This window comes from Lactuca virosa, chromosome 2, assembly GCF_052849685.1.
Source record: "Lactuca virosa cultivar CGN04683 chromosome 2, Lactuca_virosa_CGN04683_v6, whole genome shotgun sequence".
In the NCBI taxonomy this organism is placed as follows: Eukaryota; Viridiplantae; Streptophyta; class Magnoliopsida; order Asterales; family Asteraceae; genus Lactuca; species Lactuca virosa.
Genome location: NC_136427.1, coordinates 74,037,177 through 74,058,053, shown reverse-complemented (window position 1 = coordinate 74,058,053; position 20,877 = coordinate 74,037,177). Strand labels below are relative to the sequence as shown.

The 20,877-nt window shown below is 37.3% G+C and overlaps 1 protein-coding gene across 1 annotated transcript; it reads left to right on the top strand.

Annotated features, from left to right (window-relative positions):
* The first annotated feature begins 13,334 nt into the window (after window positions 1-13,334).
* LOC145159182 (uncharacterized) lies at window positions 13,335-16,618 on the top strand. The gene is made up of 5 exons (XM_079078117.1): window positions 13,335-13,540; window positions 14,377-14,636; window positions 14,718-14,929; window positions 15,494-15,761; window positions 16,204-16,618. Exons 1-5 carry the CDS (start codon window positions 13,447-13,449, stop codon window positions 16,498-16,500), a joined length of 1,131 nt encoding a protein of 376 aa, XP_078934243.1. The 5' UTR covers window positions 13,335-13,446; the 3' UTR covers window positions 16,501-16,618.
* The last annotated feature ends 4,259 nt before the right edge of the window (window positions 16,619-20,877 follow it).

Below are 20,877 nucleotides of genomic sequence, written 5' to 3'. Positions count from 1 at the left end.
TGTATGTTCTCTAGTATATAGTGTGTAGTATGTATTGTTTCTCGTTATAGTATCCTCTATCTGTTTCTCTTTATAGTGAGTATTGTCTCTCGTTATAGTATGTACTGACTCATGCATGAACTGGCTCTTTGTATGTTTCATTGCTCTAGTAATAGTATTAGTGACTTCCTAAACTATACCTATTATAGTTTACTAGCAATGTTGTTTGTATGAATGAACATGTTTGTACACCTTTGCTACCCAAAGGTATTGAACTGAATGAAGAACTTTTATATCTATATACATACACATAATATATAACTAAGATTCAAACGACCTTCGGACAAACAACCGATACCCTAAGTCCACAACCAAACAAGGAACATGAAGTAAGGCGAGCTATCAGTCCTACGTCCTTTCAATCCTACTTATATAACTATATCTATATAGATATGCTTTTGACAAAATATAAGTTTAAAAGATTTGGATAAAGAGTTTTGCATATAAAAGAGTTTGTAAAACGATTTGATGTAATTTGTTTGAAAACATAGTTTGAAGTATAAGAATTCCATTTGATTGATAGTTATTAATCACATGTGATTGATATAATAACTATAAAGTATCTACTTGTATTCCCCCCCCCCCCATAAAAGCAAAATCATTTAAAATGTAAGTTAAAGGGGTATGAACTCACCTGAAGTGAGTGATACGAATGAAAGATCAGTTTGTAGGATGCTAAGTGCCAAGTGAAGCCTTGAGCACAACGGATCCTAATAAGCATATAATGACACATATATGTATATAATTAGTGTTTAAGCAACTAATCATGATAGAGATTCACCTTAGGAACTAGGAAACACTTATGGAAGTGTTATAATCACAAAGGATTTCATCTAAAGGGGTGTATGGCCACACAATGGTGTTTACGGCCAATGAGTTCACGGCCCTATGTGTTTACGGCCATAGGGTTTACGACCCTATGTGTTTACGGCCATAGGGTTTACGGCCCTATGTGTTTACGGCCATACCGTTTACGGCCCTATGTGTTTACGGTCGTAAACTCATGAGGTCTTGTGCCAAAGGGTGTTTTTAAGGTCTTTCAAGCAACAAGGAAGTGTTCTAGATCCATTCCTAGCCTTAAGAAGGGTTTATGGCCAAACTAGTAGCCTTATCAAGGGTTTACGGCCAAGGGAGATGCTCCTGGCTGTAAACTCTCTTTGATCTAGGGAAATGGTTGATTTCAAGGAGCATAAGTAGTAAGTAATAAGCATAGGAAGTGGTACTTACGAATTTAGAAGCCTTTAGGGGTGTTTGAAGTCCAAGAACTTAGTAGGTGTTCTTCGTGTTCTTGGTGAAACTGAAGAACACTTGAAGATCTACCAAAATGAAGTGATTTCATGGATGAAATCAATGATCTTTACTAGATAGTGAAAGGAACCAACAAATCAAGGGAAGAAATACTTACAATCTTGAAGGTCTAAGAAGAAAAATCGGATGATAGTTGAGAGAGAATGAGTTCTTGACTTGAAATGGTGAATAATGAGGAATAAGGAAGGAATATCATGTATATGGGCATGAGTTCACGGCCACCTTGAGTTTACGGCCGTAAACTCATGTGATGTTGCCGTAAACTCCACATGATGAAATTTAAGGCTTGCCTAGTGCACAATGGACTTAAGAAGATACTTCCTAATTCCCGATCCTTGAATGTACTATGATTAGAACACTCAAACATACCCTAAAAAGTGCTAAAAGATAGCAGAAACAAGTCTGACTTTGATTGAATTGAATGGTTGTACAAGATAGAAATTTCGGGTTGTCACTTTATCCCCCCGTTAGAGAGAATTTCGTCCCGAAATTAGAGTTTAAACAAATAAGTTGTTACAAATAACTAAACGAAAAGATGAGGATATTTCAGTTTCAGCTGGTCCTCGCGCTCCCAAGTGAATTCAGGTCCTCGCTTGGCGTTCCAGCGAACCTTCACTATCGGGATACGGCTCTGCTTCGTTTGCTTGACCTCTTGGTCCATGATCTCTACAGGTTCTTCCATGAAGTTGAGGCTCTCGTTGATCTTGATCTCGTCGAGTGGGATTACAAGAGTCTCGTCGGACAGACAATTTTTTCAAGTTCGAGACGTCGAAAGTAGAATGTATGTTACTGAGTTCGCGAGGTAGTTTGAGTTTGTAAGCTACAGGGCCGATTCTAGCGAGAATCTCGAAAGGCCCTACGTATCTTGGATTTAGCTTCCCACGCTTTCCGAAGCGTATCAAGCCCTTCCAGGGTGAGACTTTCAATAGAACGCGGTCTCCCACCTGGAATTCCAAAGGTTTCCTTCTCTTGTCTGCGTAGCTTTTCTGTCGGTCTCTAGAGGCTTTCAATCGTTCATGAATCTGAACGATCTTCTCTGTCGTTTCCTGAATGATCTCTGGACCTGTGAGAGTGCTATCAGGAACTCGTCCTTTAGCTAACTGAGTGTCTCCCACCTCAGCCCAGCACAGAGGGGATCTGCACTTACGGCCATAGAGGGCTTCAAATGGAGCAGCCTTTATGCTCGTGTGATAACTATTGTTATAGGAAAACTCGACAAGGGGTAAATAAGTATCCCATGCCTTCCCAAAGTCTATCACGCAGGCTCGCAACATATCTTCCAAAGGTTGAATAGTGCTCTCACTTTGTCCGTCGGTTTGCGGATGGTAGGCTGTACTCATGTCCAACCTAGTTCCAAGGGAACTTTGTAGCGACTGCCAGAACCTCGAAGTGAATCTACTATCTCTATCAGAGATAATGGATATGGGAACACCATGCAGTCGTACGATCTCCCTTATGTATGTTCTAGTGAGTTTCTCCATCTTGTCAGTTTATTTAATAGGCAGGAAGTGTGCAGACTTTGTTAACCTGTCTACGATCACCCAAATGGTATCGAGACCACCCGTTGTCTTGGGAAACTTGGTTATGAAGTCCATCATGATCCGCTCCCACTTCCATTCAGGTATCTCCAATTGCTGAAGTAAACCTGATGGTTTCTGGTATTCGACCTTAACCTTGGCGTAGGTAAGGCATTTACCCACGAAGGTAGCAATCTCTGCTTTCATGTTAGGCCACCAGTATAACTTTTTAAGATCCAGATACATCTTATCTGAACCTGGGTGGACGGAATATCGAGTGTTGTGTGCTTCGGTCATTACTAAGTCTCTGAAACCACCGTGTTTCGGTGTCCAGATCTGATCCATGAGATAAAAGGCTCCGCCACCCTTGACTTCTAAGTTCTTATCCATCCCTCTTAGGGATTCACCCGCCACATTTTCAGGTTTCAAGGCTTCTAGCTGAGCCTCCTTAATTTGTGTGAACAAGTGTGAATGGATAATCATAGTAGTGATTTGACTCTTCGACCAGAGTATTCTTTCCGACTTAGGGCGTCGGCTACTACATTGGCCTTGCCTGGATGATAACGAATTTCGCATTCGTAATCACTGAGTAGCTCAACCCACCGTCGTTGTCTCATATTGAGCTCCTTCTGGTCGAATATATGTTGTAGGCTTTTGTGGTCTGTAAAGATAGTGCTTTTTTTACCATACAGGTAGTGTCTCCAGATCTTCAGAGCAAACACTACTGCTCCTAACTCAAGATCATGTGTGGTGTAGTTGACCTCGTGTGTCTTCAGTTGTCTTGAGGCATAGGCGATGACCTTACCTCATTGCATCAGAACACAGCCGAGCCCCTGGCTGGATGCATCGCAATAAACCACGAAGTCTTCTATCCCTTATGGGAGGGATAGTATCGGTGCAGTGCATAAGGCTCGCTTCAGCGTTTGGAACGCTTTCTCTTGTTTCTCTTCCCAGTCAAAGGCCACGCCCTTATGGGTCAATGTTGTAAGTGTTTTCGTAATCCGAGAGAAGTTCTGAATGAACCTGTGATAGTAGCCAACGAAGCCTAGAAATTGACGAATTTCTGTAGGCGTCTTCGGTGCTGACCAGTTCTCAATGGCTTTAATTTTTGAAGGGTCCACATGTATTCCCTCTTCGCTAACCACGTGCCCTAAGAATTCGACTCTTCGGATCCAAAATTCGCATTTTGAGAACTTCGCATAAAGCTTCTCTGATCGCAGTGTTTCTAAGACCTGATGCAGATGTTGACTATGCTCCTCCTTACTACGAGAGTAGATAAGTATGTCATCGATGAAGACAATGACAAACTGATCCAAGTAAGGACGAAACACCCTATTCATTAAGTCCATGAATACTGCGGGTGCATTGGTCAATCCGAACGGCATCACTACAAACTCGTAGTGTCCATAACGAGTTCAGAAGGCTGTCTTCGGAACATCCTCCCCTAGCACTCGTAACTGGTGATACCCGGATCTCAGGTCAATCTTTGAAAAGAAATTCGCCCCTTGCAGTTGGTCAAACAAATCGTCTATGCGAGGCAGAGGGTAATGATTTTTGATGGTCAGCTTGTTCAGTTCTCTATAGTCGATGCACATACGGAACGATCCATCTTTCTTCTTGACGAACAAGACCGGTGCTCCCCATGGTGAGAAGCTTGGTCTAATGAAGCCCTTGCTGAGCAATTTGTTAAGTTGACTGGATAACTCCTGCATCTCAGCTAGTGCTAGACGATAGGGCAATTTGGCTACTGGGGTAGCCCCTGGAACTAAGTCGATTCTGAACTCGACTTGATGTTGCGGAGGTAATCCTGGGAGTTCTTCTGGAAAGATGTCGGGAAAGTCGCGTACTACTGGAATGTTCTTTATGTCCTTCGTCTCTTGGCTCACATCGACAACATGAGCAAGGAATGCGTGACATTCTTTTAGTAAGAATTTTTGGGCTTGAATGCTCGAGATGATGCGAAGGTTCGTGCCGGGTTTGTCGTCGTAGATAACTAGGGTTTCGCTAGACGGCAGATTAAGGCGAACAGCCTTTTCGTAACACATAATGTCGGCACGATGAGAACTCAACCAATCCATGCCGATTATGACGTCGAAACTTTTAATTGAGACCGACATGAGGTCGATTGGAAATTAATGGCTATCTAGTGTTAGTGTACATCCTATGTAAATGCAGCTAGTACTCTCTGTCTTTCCGTTAGCCATTTCTACAGTGAACGGTTCTTTAAGTGCATGCGATTTTTGTTTAAGCAAGTGAGCAAATTTCTGATTCACGAAGCTCCTCTCCACTCCGCTGTCAAACAGTATGCATGCATAAGAGTTATCAAGGAGAAACATACCAGTGACCACTGTAGGGTCGGCAACCGCTTCCTCGTGGCCTATAGGCAAAACTCTTGCCACTCCGCCGGCATTCCCTGCCTTCGGGCAGTTCCTTTTGTAGTGGCCCACCTCACCACATCCGTAGCAAGTCTGGCCCACACCAGCGTCGGGGACTTAAGTGATTGGTCTTGCCGGAGCTTTGCAGAAACGGGCAGTGTGCCCCTTCCTATTGCAGTTAGCGCACTGCATTTCTCGGCAGGGTCCGTTGTGGTGGAAGCTGCATTTGTTGCACTTCAGCAAGCTTCCCGCGTACTGCTTCACCGGCGCAGCAGCGGTAGGTGCTATCGCAACATGAACAGCTACGACCTGCTGCTTTTTGGCAGCTTTCTGCGCAGCGTTCTTCTTCTTGTCATCCCAAAACTTCCGCTTGTTGTCAGCGGTTTTGGAGGGTTCTGAGATGGCTAGGGTTGTTGTTGATGGGGTACGGACCCCATGGTCAATGAGCCGTTGTGCCAATCGCTTGGCACTATCGAAGGTAGTGGGGTTTGAAGCTATTACATTCCCCTGAAATGGAGGCACCAGCCCCCAGATATACATCTCCATCTTCTTCGCTTCAGAAGGGACCATTCCCGGACATAGCGCTACCAGATCACTGAATCTGGCAGTGTAGGAGACTATGTCGGAGCCCTTCATGGTTAGGCTCCAGAGTTCCTGCTCCAACTTCTGAACTTCGCCCCTCGGGCAGTATTCCTCGATCATAAGCTCCTTAAGAGCTTCCCAGCCGATAGCATTTGCCACAATTAGAGATATTGACTTGACATGGCTATTCCACCACGTCAGTGCTCGGTCCGCGAAGGTGCAGGCGGCAAATTTTACTTTGCTCCCTTCCCGACAGGAGCAGATCTCAAAGATCGACTCCGTTTTCTCGAACCATTGCGAGAGGGCAATGATTCCGCCAGTACCATTGAAGGCCCTGCGTTTGCAGGTGGTGAAGTCCTTGTACGAGCACTCCGTAGAGCACACTGGAGCTTCAACTATAGTGGGAGGCACATTCGTCCCACTCCCACTAGTACCGGTTGAGGTGAATTGTGCCAGGGCTGCCGTAACAACCACATTCACAGCAGCTTGAATTGCTGCCAGATTGTATTGAGGAGTAGGAGGTGGAGTTTGATTCGAAGTTATTGGAGGATTGCGTCTTGCTGATCGACGGGGAGGCATCTTGTAGCTATAAGATCACAAAGATGAAGATATTGGTAAGAATTCAATAGAGAGAATGATGAGAGTGACTCATGGACTAAATCTCCATAGCCCAACAACACAGATGAAAGTATGATTGAATAGAAATGTAGTACTAGAAAGATGAAAGTTTTTAGATAATTTCTATGAAATTAGATATCTGTCAATAATATTGGAATTACAGATGTAACAAGTTCGGGAAAATGACCTAGGAGTAGGTCTTACATCAACCAGGATAAGAAAATTTTGACAGCATAAACACCTAATATACTGAAAGTTCAAGGTCTTAGAATAAACAAGAAATTACAGGGAAAAGTGCTACTTAGAGCATAGATAAGAAGGCTAATCCTTAGAAAAAGGAAATTTGAGCCGAGTAGTCCCTACTGGCGACGGGAACCCCTTGGGCGAACCGTTAAATCATCCAGCTGACGCTCCAAGTCAAGAAGGCGTCGCTCGTACACTCGCTGACGCACGTGATGTTTAATGACTTTAGCTCGAGTCACAGCTAGCTCTTGCAATAGAGACTCATGGTCTCTCGCAGCTCTCTCGCGAGCATCTTCCAGATGACGAATGCGGATGGTGTTGACCCCCGCATTGGCATCAACTTCCGCAATTCGATTGAGGGCTGTCCTACCCTGTATCTCATTACGAGCAACCCTGCAGACCAGAATAGGCAGGACTCGTTCCGCTGAGCCTCCTTCGCTCACGTTGTAGAAACTCCTGTCTCCGTTGTATGGAATGGGTTGACCCTATTCCTGACTCCATGTCTCCAAACTTTCCACCCATAGAGGCGTCGGGCCTTGAAAAGCCGGACTAGGGTTAGGATTTGGGTTTGGAGCTACCAGGGGTTGATCATTGACTTCTGGCTCGGAGTCAGAATCCTCCGGGAAGTTCTTTGCGAAGTCATCGTCCAATGGAATTGCAGGTTCCTCTTCTGGCTCAACATCGAGCCATCCACCGTTACCTTGATTGGGAAAGTATAGGTCTCCGGGGATATGGAATCCAGCCATGTTATCTACGCGAGAATAGGGGTAAAAGAAATAATTAATAGACGACTAATTAAGATAATTATAAGATGATCCTTACCAGTTACTCCAACATTTGCGTAGTGCATACCAGTCATATGTAACCAAAACAGGATAGACCTTCGAATAAGTGATCCTAACTCTAAGCCCACAACCAAACAAGGAACATGAAGTAAAGCAAAGATCACAGATTCTAAGTCTATGACACCCTAGTCACATATAACCTTGGCGTATTCACCCAGCAACTATTGACATACTAATAAAGATCTATTTAGTTTACACATAAGTAATTATAGTAACACAAAATACTCTTATAGTATTTTAAGTGTATGTTCTGTTCTAATGTTTTCATTGTAGTAGTGTTGGGAAGTTCTTAGACTTGCTGCAACACCACAACCAATCCTAGGCACATGCTAATCACTTCTCGGAGAGAAATAGTTAATCAGACTATATCACTCCCAGATCTGATTATATGTTCCCAAGCCTCCTTGTGCTGTCCAACAATCGTAATACTTTTGTTCTGTCCTAGTGACACTGATTTTAGTATGAATGCAGGTATGTATACTTTGGTTAAATATTTTATTATTTAAAAGTATAAACTCTTGGCCAGAGTATTTTAATCCCGTTGTGTTTATAGTTGTATATCTTTTATGGGTTGATATACTCAATTCACTATAAACAATGCTCTGATACCAATCTGTCACACCACCAAACCAGAACGGCAGAAACATTCGGGGGCGGAGGACGTCATGTACAGTATCACAACAATGCATAATAGTAAACAAGCAACAACATCATCCATTTCATTAATAGTATAATTTTAATACAAGTGTGTTCTGAAGCTTATAAGACACCAAAAATACATATCAAAATAAGATATGAGTCTTGAATGTGCTCCATCTTCTCAAAAACCTAATCATCGGTACCTGTCTACTAGCGACCTGAGAATACAAGTTATTTTGAAAGCGTAGATCAGCATTAAAGCTGGTGAGTTCATAAGTATTTTAGTGTCAATGTTTGTATAATTTTGAAGAAAGTGTTTGTAAATGTTTGATGTAAGAGTTTGTAAGTGTTTGATGTAAATGTTTGTGAACTTCCTAGAAAATCCTATATTTTCTACTAAAGTAGTCTTCTACCAAGACTCAACTGTTCTCTATGTTTGTTCTTTTGTAAAAGCGTGCGTTTTCCCAAAGTATGACTATCATTACCAAAATATAGTTTTTCATTACCGTTTATGTGAGAAGATCACAATGTGAATGAAATGGGAAAATAAAGATGTACTGTAGTTTTATCTAGGTAACTACTAATATACTAACTACCTTTAAACTTATTAGTTTAGTTAAGGTAAAATGTTATTTGATTGTAACCATACTTGATTGACTAGTATAACACGACGTTCGAGACGTCGAAATGATATGACATTCGTCACCCGTAGACCTGCAGGTCCCACTGTAGCTAGCAGCAAGGTGTAGGAGGGTCAGTCCCGTATAGATCTATACATAAATTCACGCTCTCCCTCCAGGAGACTCTGGGTACAAAACGTGACACAGCAGTATATTTCCAAGCCATGAAGTAGTATCTCACATTAATGTTATAGTATTATTGTATTTGTATAGTATGATCTAGTGTAGTGTATGTTCTCTAGTATATAGTGTGTAGTATGTATTGTTTCTCGTTATAGTATCCTCTATCTGTTTCTCTTTATAGTGAGTATTGTCTCTCGTTATAGTATGTACTGACTCATGTATGAACTGGCTATTTGTATGTTTCATTGCTCTAGTAATAGTATTAGTGACTTCCTAAACTATACCTATTATAGTTTACTAGCAATGTTGTTTGTATGAATGTACATGTTTGTACACCTTTGCTACCCAAAGGTATTGAACTGAATGAAGAACTTTTATATCTATATACATACACATAATATATAACTAAGATTCAAACGACCTTTAGACAAACAACCGATACCCTAAGTCCACAACCAAACAAGGAACATGAAGTAAGGCGAGCTATCAGTCCTAAGTCCTTTCAATCCTACTTATATAACTATATCTATATAGATATGCTTTTGACAAAATATAAGTTTAAAAGATTTGGATAAAGAGTTTCGCATATAAAAGAGTTTGTAAAACGATTTGAAGTAATTTGTTTGAAAACACAGTTTGAAGTATAAGAATTCCATTTGATTGATAGTTATTAATCACATGTGATTGATATAATAACTATAAAGTATCTACTTGTATTCCCTCCCCCCCATAAAAGCATTTAAAATCATTTAAAAGGTAAGTTAAAGGGGTATGAACTCACCTGAAGTGAGTGATACGAATGAAAGATCAGTTTGTAGGATGCTAAGTGCCAAGTGAAGCCTTGAGCACAACGGATCCTAATAAGAATATAATGACACATATATGTATATAATTAGTGTTTAAGCAACTAATCATGATAGAGATTCACCTTAGGAACTAGGAAACACTTATGAAAGTGTTATAATCACAAAGGATTTCATCTAAAGGGGTGTATGGCCACACAATGGTGTTTACGGCCAATGAGTTCACGGCCCTATGTGTTTACGGCCATAGGGTTTACGACCCTATGTGTTTACGGCCATAGGGTTTACGGCCCTATGTGTTTACGGCCATACCGTTTATGGCCCTATGTGTTTACGGTCGTAAACTCATGAGGTCTTGTGCTAAAGGGTGTTTTTAAGGTCTTTCAAGCAACAAGGAAGTGTTCTAGACCCATTCCTAGCCTTAAGAAGGGTTTATGGCCAAACTAGTAGCCTTAACAAGGGTTTACGGCCAAGGGAGATGCTCCTGGCTGTAAACTCTCTTTGATCTAGGGAAATGGTTGATTTCAAGGAGCATAACTAGTAAGTAATAAGCATAGGAAGTGGTACTTACGAATTTAGAAGCCTTTAGGGGTGTGTGAAGTCCAAGAACTTAGTAGGTGTTCTTGGTGTTCTTGGTGAAACTGAAGAACACTTGAAGATCTACCAAAATGAAGTGATTTCATGGATAAAATCAATGATCTTTACTAGATAGTGAAAGGAACCAACAAATCAAGGGAAGAAATACTTACAATCTTGAAGATCTAAGAAGAAAAATCGGATGATAGTTGAGAGAGAATGAGTTCTTGACTTGAAATGGTGAATAATGAGGAATAAGGAAGGAATATCATGTATATGGGCATGAGTTCACGGCCACCTTGAGTTTACAGCCGTAAACTCATGTGATGTGGCCGTAAACTCCACATGATGAAGTTTAAGGCTTGCCTAGTGCACAATGGACTTAAGCAGATACTTCCTAATTCCCGATCCTTGAATGTACTATGATTAGAACACTCAAACATACCCTAAATAGTGCTAAAAGATAGCAGAAACAAGTCTGACTTTGATTGAATTGAATGGTTGTACAAGATAGAAATTTCGGGTTGTCACACTAGATAAGCCCCAAACCAATAAAATAACATTATCTTATTTTTGGTATTTATCTAGTTTCCTAATTATCCTCTAATGATAATTCTAGAGCTTCAAAAGGACCTCTAAAACCGTCCACCACCTTGGTGGAAGGTTCAAGAGCCTTTTGCTTAACTATTTAATAATTGCACTTTAGTCCCTGTACTTTTAATTAATTCTATTAATCCCAAATATAATTCCAATTAATTTATGATTAGTTATTAATCAAATATTACTATTTCTAATTAATATATTATTCAGACAATATATTAATAAACTATTTATTTCAATTTACTAATCAAATAATAAAGCAACCTCTCTCTTTCCAAAAAGTCATCCTGTCCAATTGCTAGGTTTGAGGGCAATCCAAAAGGACTATGCTGCTATCAATTCAAGTTTATACCAATTATAGTTAATGGCTTAGACACCTAATCCAACATTTTCTTCATTAAGAGCTTAATCCTCAAGGACCCAAAACTCATACCGGTTCCTAATAGCTTCATAATGGATAAAGTTTCCAACTTTATCCATTAGGATGGTCTAAACAACCAAGATTTAGTCTTTAAGTCTCAAAGTGACCAAGAATGCATCTTTATCAACTAATCCATTACGTCTAAGTCTCCAACCTTCATATTTGAATCAACATGATGTTTAGATGGATAAAGTTTCCAACTTTATTCATAATAATGTCTCAAACTTTCAAGATCTAAACTTTATTACAACAAAATGACCTAAATAACCAAGATAACTTGCATGCCTGAAAGGGAAGGAAAAAGATCATAGCTTTCCTAGTCCACAAGGTCCAAGAAGCATTCCGAACTGATCAAAAGGTGTTGGAGTTCACTCAACTCCAAGATCACCCATAAAATGGACCAAAAGTGCCACAAACCACAAATGAAGAAATCTAAACAACTAAGGAGAAAGATATGAACTTTATACTCATAATAGTCCAAAAATGGGGTGACTTTGATGGATCTAAACTTGAAACAACATTCCTTGCAACCAAAAGAACATTCTTGATCTTCAAGCTTCATCAAAATACCACCAAAAACATCCAAAAGAGGTGAGAGGAGAGGGGATGAGATCAAATCTTGAAAGATGGAGGCTAGGGTTGCTCCTAAGGAGTTCTATATGTGATGGAGGGTAAGAAAATACCCTAAAACATCAATCTTTACCTTTAAATACGTTGAAAACCCTAAAATTCATAGGTTTAGGTTGTACAACGGTCACCTTGTGAGAACCTGCTTGTCACCTCGTGACGACTCTCACGTCGTGACAAAATGATTGTCACCTTGTGACGGCTCTCACCTCATGACAACATGCTTGCACCTCGTGATGATGAGTTTTCATCCAATTCCACTTCAGCTTCAAACAATCATAACTTCTTCGTTTCAACCCCGTTTTCGGCGATCTTTATATGCACGCGAATGTATTGAAAAGCCCCACAATCTTATCTAATTACTTTTGAATTTATACTTGTTGAAATAAAATCATAATCCATGCAAGGAGCTCGAAACATTACTTTTCCTATTTTACACTTTTGCTTCAAAGAACAATTCGAGGGCTTTAATCACTTAATCAACACTATCAACATCCGATATGATCTAAACTCTATTTCCTTGAAACTCAAGGCCTTTACATGATCGAATTACGGTCTACAATATGGAAATAAGAAACATCGTGAAATTGGATGTTATAAATATGTACAAATACATATAATTATATCTTTTATACAATATAAACCTTATAATTAATTGATTTTTTTATATTTATATGTATACAATATGTTTTTATACGAAATATATATATATATATATATATATATATATATATATATATATATATATATATATATATACACACTTACTAAATACAAATAAATATATTTTTAATATATAATTACGTTTTTAAAGGCGTGCATTGACTTTCAAATGTATATAAATAGTAACTAGAAGTAAATATATTTTTAAATACTAAATAAAAGTACATATATTTTTAAATATGTTTTTAAATGTATAAAAATATTTTTATACATTTAAAATATATTTAAAAATGTATGTATAAAACATTTTTATACATTTAAAAAGGTATTAAACATATAATAATAACAATAATAATAATAATAATAATAATAATAATAGTAAATCCGAATATTTTTGAAAATTTAAGAGTAAATCCGAATATTTTTGAAAACTTAAGGGCTGATTGGCATCAGGTAACTCGGTATGTGACCAGAAAACCGGCTAGAACAAATTAAACAAAACATCAGGTTTTACTGGATCTAAAACAAGTTTAAGGGTAAAACCCATATTTTTTTCAAAAAACTTAAGGGCTTTTATGTCATTATCCTTTTTTATTAAAACAAAGTCTATGGACTATAGTTGTATGTTAAAGATAAGCCTAGGGAGCATATTTGTATTACACTTCCGACTTGGACACTAGGACTCAAGTCATCAAATGCAGTGAAGCCACTAAGCCAGCATAAAAAACGCAGGTCGGTCGATTGAGTAATAATAGATTTGACCTTCCTTCTTCCCCGCATATAAACAATGGCAGCTGGTGTCACAAGGAAGATCTCAGCTGCATCAGCTAGGTCACACACCAGGAAATCCAAACCCACTTCTTCATCTGTTCTTCCTAAAGGTATGTAAACCGTTTTCTTCTCCTTTTATACTGTTCTTTCGATCTGTCTCTTTTTTTTTCTTTTCTTTTTTATTAATTTAAAAAACCATCAGACGTGAATTGTTGATGCCTTGTTTTTCAGTTTCGGAGTAATTTCTAGTCACCAGAACTGTTTTTACAAAAGAAAATTTTCCCCCTGATTTCAATTGGTGACGTGAATCCCAGTTTTTTGTTTGAGTTCAAACTGATTCTTCTCGAATTCCGGTTGTTAAAGATGGAATTAGAGTCCTCAAACATATAATTTTTCATAATCTTAAGATTCGCGATTAGGATCGTGTCGTTGACCCAACAAATTGTGCAAATCTCATGAATAAACCTGGTTCCAGGACGAACTAAAATTTTTCATGATTAATATAAACATATATTATCATAAACATCTTCTGTTATTATACAAGTTATATAACTTATTGCAATAAGATACAAAACGAATCTATTTTTCTGTTAACGAATCACCATTGATGAGATTATAACATTGCTTCAGAATTTGATTTAACTATTTGAAGAAGAACCTTGGATATCGGTCAAAAGGGGTCCGATTATGGTCAAATTTGACCCGCTCAAACAGTTTGGTCCCAAGGATCTTGCATTCAATGACTTATTGACCCTACAAGATTATATCTATGTCCATGTTTCTGATTGATTAATAAATAATATCACATAAATCCAAGGCGAAATGCATTGTTCGACTTATTTCTTCAATGGTGTCATCTTTGACCCAAGATCCATAATAGATATGAAAAATACTCAACTGATTTAAAGCTTCCTGATTTGGTTGATTTTGTTTCATGGAAAATTAGGGATTTTCAAGAAATTACTGCTTATCTTCTTTATGGGATTCTTGGCATGGGCTTTCAAAGCATTCCGTCCACCACCTCCAAAAATATGTGGATCTCCAAATGGTCCTCCAATTACATCACCAAGAATAAAGCTTCGTGATGGAAGGCATTTGTCATATATGGAACATGGTGTCCCAAAAGAAACAGCAAAGTATAAAATAATAGTCATCCATGGTTTTGATGGTTGCAAACTTCATAATCTTTTCACTAGAGCCTCTCCGGTATAAATCTTTTCATATTTTTCTTGTTTTTTTTTTTGGTGTTTTGTTGTGTTTTTTTAGGATTTGGTTGATTTTTTACAGGCTTTAATTGAAGAGTTAGGGGTGTACACTGTTTCGTTTGATCGACCTGGTTATGGAGAGAGTGATCCACACCCTGAGAGAACTTTAAAAAGTTTAGCTTTGGATATAGAGGAGCTTGCTGATCAACTACAACTTGGATCCAAATTTTATATTGCTGGATTGTCTATGGGTGGAAATTTGGTTTGGCCTTGTCTCAAGTACATCCCTCACAGGTGCAAAGCATTTTTTAAATACTGCTTGACGTGACTGGACAGACTTTCTAGGGCTATTTTCGATGAAGAGGATGAGAAGGACATTTACGACTTTTGCACTTGCGAGAGATCGAGAGCGAGTCCCTGTCCCGTCTTGTTCCACCTTTTTTCGGCGGGACAAAAAAAATGCAAAATTTGTCCAACTGACATCAGTCTCAGTCCCAGTCCAATGCACGCCAGACGCAGTACAAGGCTGTTTTGTCATGTCTTGGGAAACAAACGGCCCGAAGGGGCCATTTGTTTTGCAGAACATAACATGTTATACTGCTTTTGGCATGCATTGGACCGGGACTGAGACTGATGTCAGTGGGACAAATTTTGCATTTTTTTTTGTCCCGCCGAAAAAAGGTGGAACAAGATGGGACAGGGACTCGCTCTTGATCTCTCGCCAGTGCAAAAGTCGTAAATGCCCTTCTCATCCTCGTCATCGAAAATAGCCCTAGAAAGTTTGTCCAGTTGCGTGTAATGTGTAACAAACACAATGTGATTCCAATTTTGTTAATTTTGTACATGTGGTTTAAATAGGTTAGCGGGAGCAACTCTTATTTCACCAGTAGTCAATCACTGGTGGCCTTCATTCCCTTCAAACTTATCAAATGAAGTATATTATGAAATGTTTAAGCCTGATCAATGGTCTCTACGTGTTGCTCATCATCTCCCATGGCTAACATACTGGTGGAACACTCAAAAATGGTTTCCTAGTTCTTCTGTTGCTTCTCAATCCCTTGATATGTTCTCTCCTCCTGACATGGAAGTTCTATCAAAGTTTACTCCTCCCACTGAACAAGAAAAGGTGCTTGCTTTCTACATCACTTTGTAAATCTTTAATCATCTATCCTTTTTATAAATCACGCCTGTTATAAATAAGAGAAACTAAGGAGATGGTAACTTTTTAGGTAAAGAACAATGTGGAGCCTACTCTACATGCAATCCCATGTGTCGACAACAAACAGAAAATCAAAAGATGCATGATTTACTAATAAAAAACATAAAATAATATTCAACTAGATTAATAAAGTGAAAAAAGACCCTAATAATAGGAAAAATAAAAGTAAGAAGCTATAATAAATGTATCAGTAAAAATACATTGCTATTACATGCATTCAACCTTCATATTTAGAAAATATACGTATCATATACTAACAATATGTGATAAAGTAAAAAAAAAACACTCATATACATACATGACCCATGTTTTATTAAGTTTACTAATCTTTTTTTTGTGTGTGTTAAAGACATTGCCTAGACAACAAGGAGAATACGAGTCTCTTCATCGTGATTTAATGATTGGATTTGGGAAATGGGAATTTGATCCAATGGAACTCGAGAATCCATTCCCAAATAACGAAGGATCCGTTCATTTATGGATGGGTGATGATGACCGTTTTGTCCCTGTAAAATCTCAACGTTATATCGCCAAACAACTCCCGTGGATCAATTACCATGAAGTCACACGTGCGGGCCACTTATTTTCTCTGGCTGATGGGATGACCGACACCATCCTCAAAACCCTTGTAAATGTAAAAGATTAGTTTCACATCCTAGCTTTGAGAGGAAAAAGTTTTGTTTCCCATCAGCTGATGGGAAAGTTGTCCTTACCATCAGCTGATATCTATCAATGGGAAAGTTGTCCTTCCCATCAGCTGATATTCTTCATTTTCCCTTTTTATGTTGGTCGCTTAAAAGTTGAGGTTTTGGTTTTTACGGACGTTAGGGTGGATGAGCGACTTTCGGATGTTGTGTTGTATTTTATTTTGATATTTATTTGCTTGGTGGGTTAATTTTACATATTGTGTAACTATATCTTTTTGGATATCATGTATGAGTGGTTTAGTGTTAAAAGATGTGAATCAATAAAAAAAAAGTTAGGCATTAGACCATTAGTATCTTTGTAGTTTGTTATATAGATATTATGATTTATTTCTATCATTTTGATCGTAAGATTATGTTATAGCTTTTTATTTATAAGCTAAGTCGTAGACTGAAATTAAATTTTTTACACTTTTTAATGGCTTCTAAACGTTTTTGACATAAAAACTTTCACAACTTCTATTAGGCCTTCCCGTATACCTGCAACGAACGTGCTCGTTGTTGACGTGGCCACGGACCACGACCGTGCATACTATCCCGTCGGTCCGTGGTGGCTCGTGTTCGTCGTGATTTGTGGTGGCGAGCACGGAGGCGGACAACCAATGGATTTCTTCTTCACTCTCAGGCTTCTGTCTTCTCTCTCTCTTCGTTCTTCTCTTCCGGTCGTTGTACCCACTCCGAAGTGGGTTCGTGGCTTTTGGTGGCTGATCTGGAATCTCTCCACAACGGTTGTCGTGGAGAGTATAACTGATGGCCTTACAATGTTTACTTTTTTGGAAAACACGCTTAAAACATGCTTCTAAATACACTTACTTCATCTAACTCATGTTTGTGTAATTACTTCATCTAACTCATGAAATTTCTAGAAGGAAAACACGCTTAAAAGATGCTTCTAAAAACACTTACTTCATCTAACTCATGTTTGTGTAATTACTTCGAAGGAAAACATGCTTCTAGAAGCAATTACTTCATCTAACTCATGAAATTTCTATAAAAATGATGTTAGTAGAAGTAATATGATAACTTAACAATACATTTATAGGAATATTCATATCATACTTTTATTAATAAATAAATTTACAAAAAGCATTATCAAATTTTACATTCACAAAGAATAATATGGAATGTCTATAGATAAGTTTATTCAAAATAGTATCGTACTCATATGAGTGCTTATTCGGTATTTAGCTTTTAAGAGATTCTAATTTTTTGCATTTAAGAAAAAACTCAAAAAATAAAAATCTTCATTCCACACTAGAGGTTTCTTGCTTTTAGCTTAAATAAAAAAACTTTAAATCCAAAAGTTATTTAAAATAATGTTTCACAAAAAAAGTCACTTATTTTTTGCAAATTGACTTAATTACATTTTTTTTAACTTATGTTTTGATTTTATATTCACAAATATGTCCTTATATATAATATTACATGTTTTAAAAGCTTTATGTTACCAGCTACCATCTAACAACTACGAATTAGTTTTGTCAAACATATATTATATATGTTCAGAAAAAAACCATATCATACTTCTATCAATATATTAATTTTAATAAGAATCAATATTTTATCAATACGTTTAATTTCCAAAGAATTGTATTTACTTCCTCTTGTTATGTCTCTAGTACGTTAGCCTATTTACACATAGTAACACATTATAAGAGCAGTAAGTAAACACAATTGAACTGAAATGTGTTTGACACGTAAAATCTTGATTCACAATACTTATATAAAACCTCATTTTGCCATTAATAAGCTTCAAATACAATAACTAAAATAAAAACTTTGCAAAAGATCTGTATTATCAAAAACATGAAAAAGAAAAACAAGAATATCATTGTATTTGTGTATTATTAGAGTGGCCCATTGTATAGATAGTCCATTTTCTATGTAGCCCTTTATTGTATTTGTATCTTTCATATATTGATGGATGCAAAGTATTCTATTCATAGGAAATAATCTCACTTACATAAACTAAAGTCAAAATTGATTTTTTGACTTTTTTTAGAATCCAACGTAAAAAGAGTTCTTATTTTCTTCCAATTATCTTTCACAATCAAACAAATTGGTATTGAAACCGCAATTGAACATAAAAACTTGGATAGCCAATAAGCCCAAATCATATCCAAAATATATCGAAGTCCGCTTCAAACAAAGATTTCATTGTGGATGGAGCCCATTTCAATATAAATCAATGAAACAAAAGCAATTAACCACATACAAAACAATTTTGATTGTACTTGTTAAATAGATTCGAAATTGAAAATTTTCACAAAAACTTTTAAGAACCGCACCCAAAAAACAGCCACGTTCTTCACTTGTAGCTGGAAACTTGATTGAGAACTCCCTTCTAGCATGTCAATTAAATCATTACTTAATTGCACCTTCAAACCTCCAATCAACAAATCAATAAATTCAGTCCATTAAATCATATTTAATTTTTTTTTAAACGGCAAATCTAACCTACTCCTAAACTACACTTTAAATCCACATATGTCCACGACGGGACTTGAACCCTCAACCTCAATGAGGGAGGACAACACCGGATACCGCTGGGCTAGAAGCCCTTAAATCATTATTTAATTGCACCTTCAAACCTCCAATCAACAAATCAATAAATTCAATCCATTAAATCATTACTTAATTGCACCTTCAAACCTCCAATCAACAAATCAATAAATTCAGTCCAGAAGATTCACAAAACAGCTCTGTTTGATAATAATTAAAAAAAGCTCTTGTGATGTATCAATTTGTTGTGCTATATTGATGTGTATTTGTGTTTATTAAGGGATAATCAGGAGAAAACAACCAAAAAATCAAGATTAACTAAGAAATTTGTTTTGGCTTTAGCTTTACTTTTTAGGTCACGGTATACCCACCATAATACATCGTCACATAAAAAGTTTGGCCACATCAGTGTCACATCGTCATCACATCAACAACACATGATACTTAGTATACTAACCACACTACATCATAAAAATATTTTACTTTTTAAAATTTTAATTAACTAAAAAATATTTAATAATCTCCAGAAAAAGTCATAATACTTTACTTTAATTTACGAAAAAATTTAAACTAAATTTTGTTTATGAAAAAACATGAATTATCGGTAAAAATGACGATTTGACTACTTTTTTCCGGTTTACCGGTTTCATTACTAACCGGTTCCATTTAAGTCCAATGAAGACTAATAATTACATAAACTAGCAACAAATTTGTCATTTTTGAAGTTTATAAGAAATTTCAAATTGCCTATCTAATCTTATGTAACCAAACATATCCAACTCATCGGCTCATTTTTCACACTTTTTTCCTAAAAGCACACATTTTATCAATTTCATTATTGACCCGGATACGTAGTCATAAATGAGCCGATGAGATGGATATCAAGTTTTACTGTAAACATAGAATTATATAACCCATCTTATCAACTCATTTAATGACTAGGCGTCCATGTCAGCAATGAAACATGTAAAATATATGTTAGATAGAGAAATGACTAAATCATCACCTAAATTTAGTTTGAGACTTATTTGTAAATTATGGTAAAATAATAGGACTTTAATGGAACCAGAACAGTAATGAAATCGGTAAACCGGGAAAAATAGGTCAAATCGTCATTTTTACCAGTAATTTAGGCTTTTTCGTAAACAAATTTTAGTTTGAGACTTTTTCGTAAACTAGGATAAAATATAGAGACTTTTATGAAGATTTCCCTTTAATGTATTAACACATAACCTTAAAATTCAAATTCAAAAAACCCGAAAATTACATAAATAAAAATAAAACATACAAAAAAGACACAATTAAAACATAAATTACTATTTGTTGTCGCTGAATTTGTTTGTAACGACCCAAATTTTCAAAAGAAAATTTTCATTTTTAATTAAGCAAAATACTTTCCACAAATCATGAAATCCTAAATACAATTGTTTTCAAATTCGTAACAACAACAATTTCATTTCAAAACATCAGAGTGTCCCATAATAACGTCTGAGAGAGAGTCCACACCGCGCCATCAAGCCTTGTCTTTGCCCTTGGGCTCAGATGTACCTGAAACTAATCCACAAACTGTAAGCTAATGCTTAGTGAGTTCCCCAGAGCATATCCCACACACAATCCATATATCACATATCATATTAGCTATAAAAGCCACATATATCACATAAGCCATGCATACAACATATAGGGATGTTGTGGGCTCGTCCCCAGGGTCTTACTCCAGGATGCCATGGGCTCCCCACATGGTCTTACACCTAAGTGCCATGGGCTCTCCCATGGTCTTTAATAGGAAAGCTATGGGCTCTCCACGTGGTCTTACA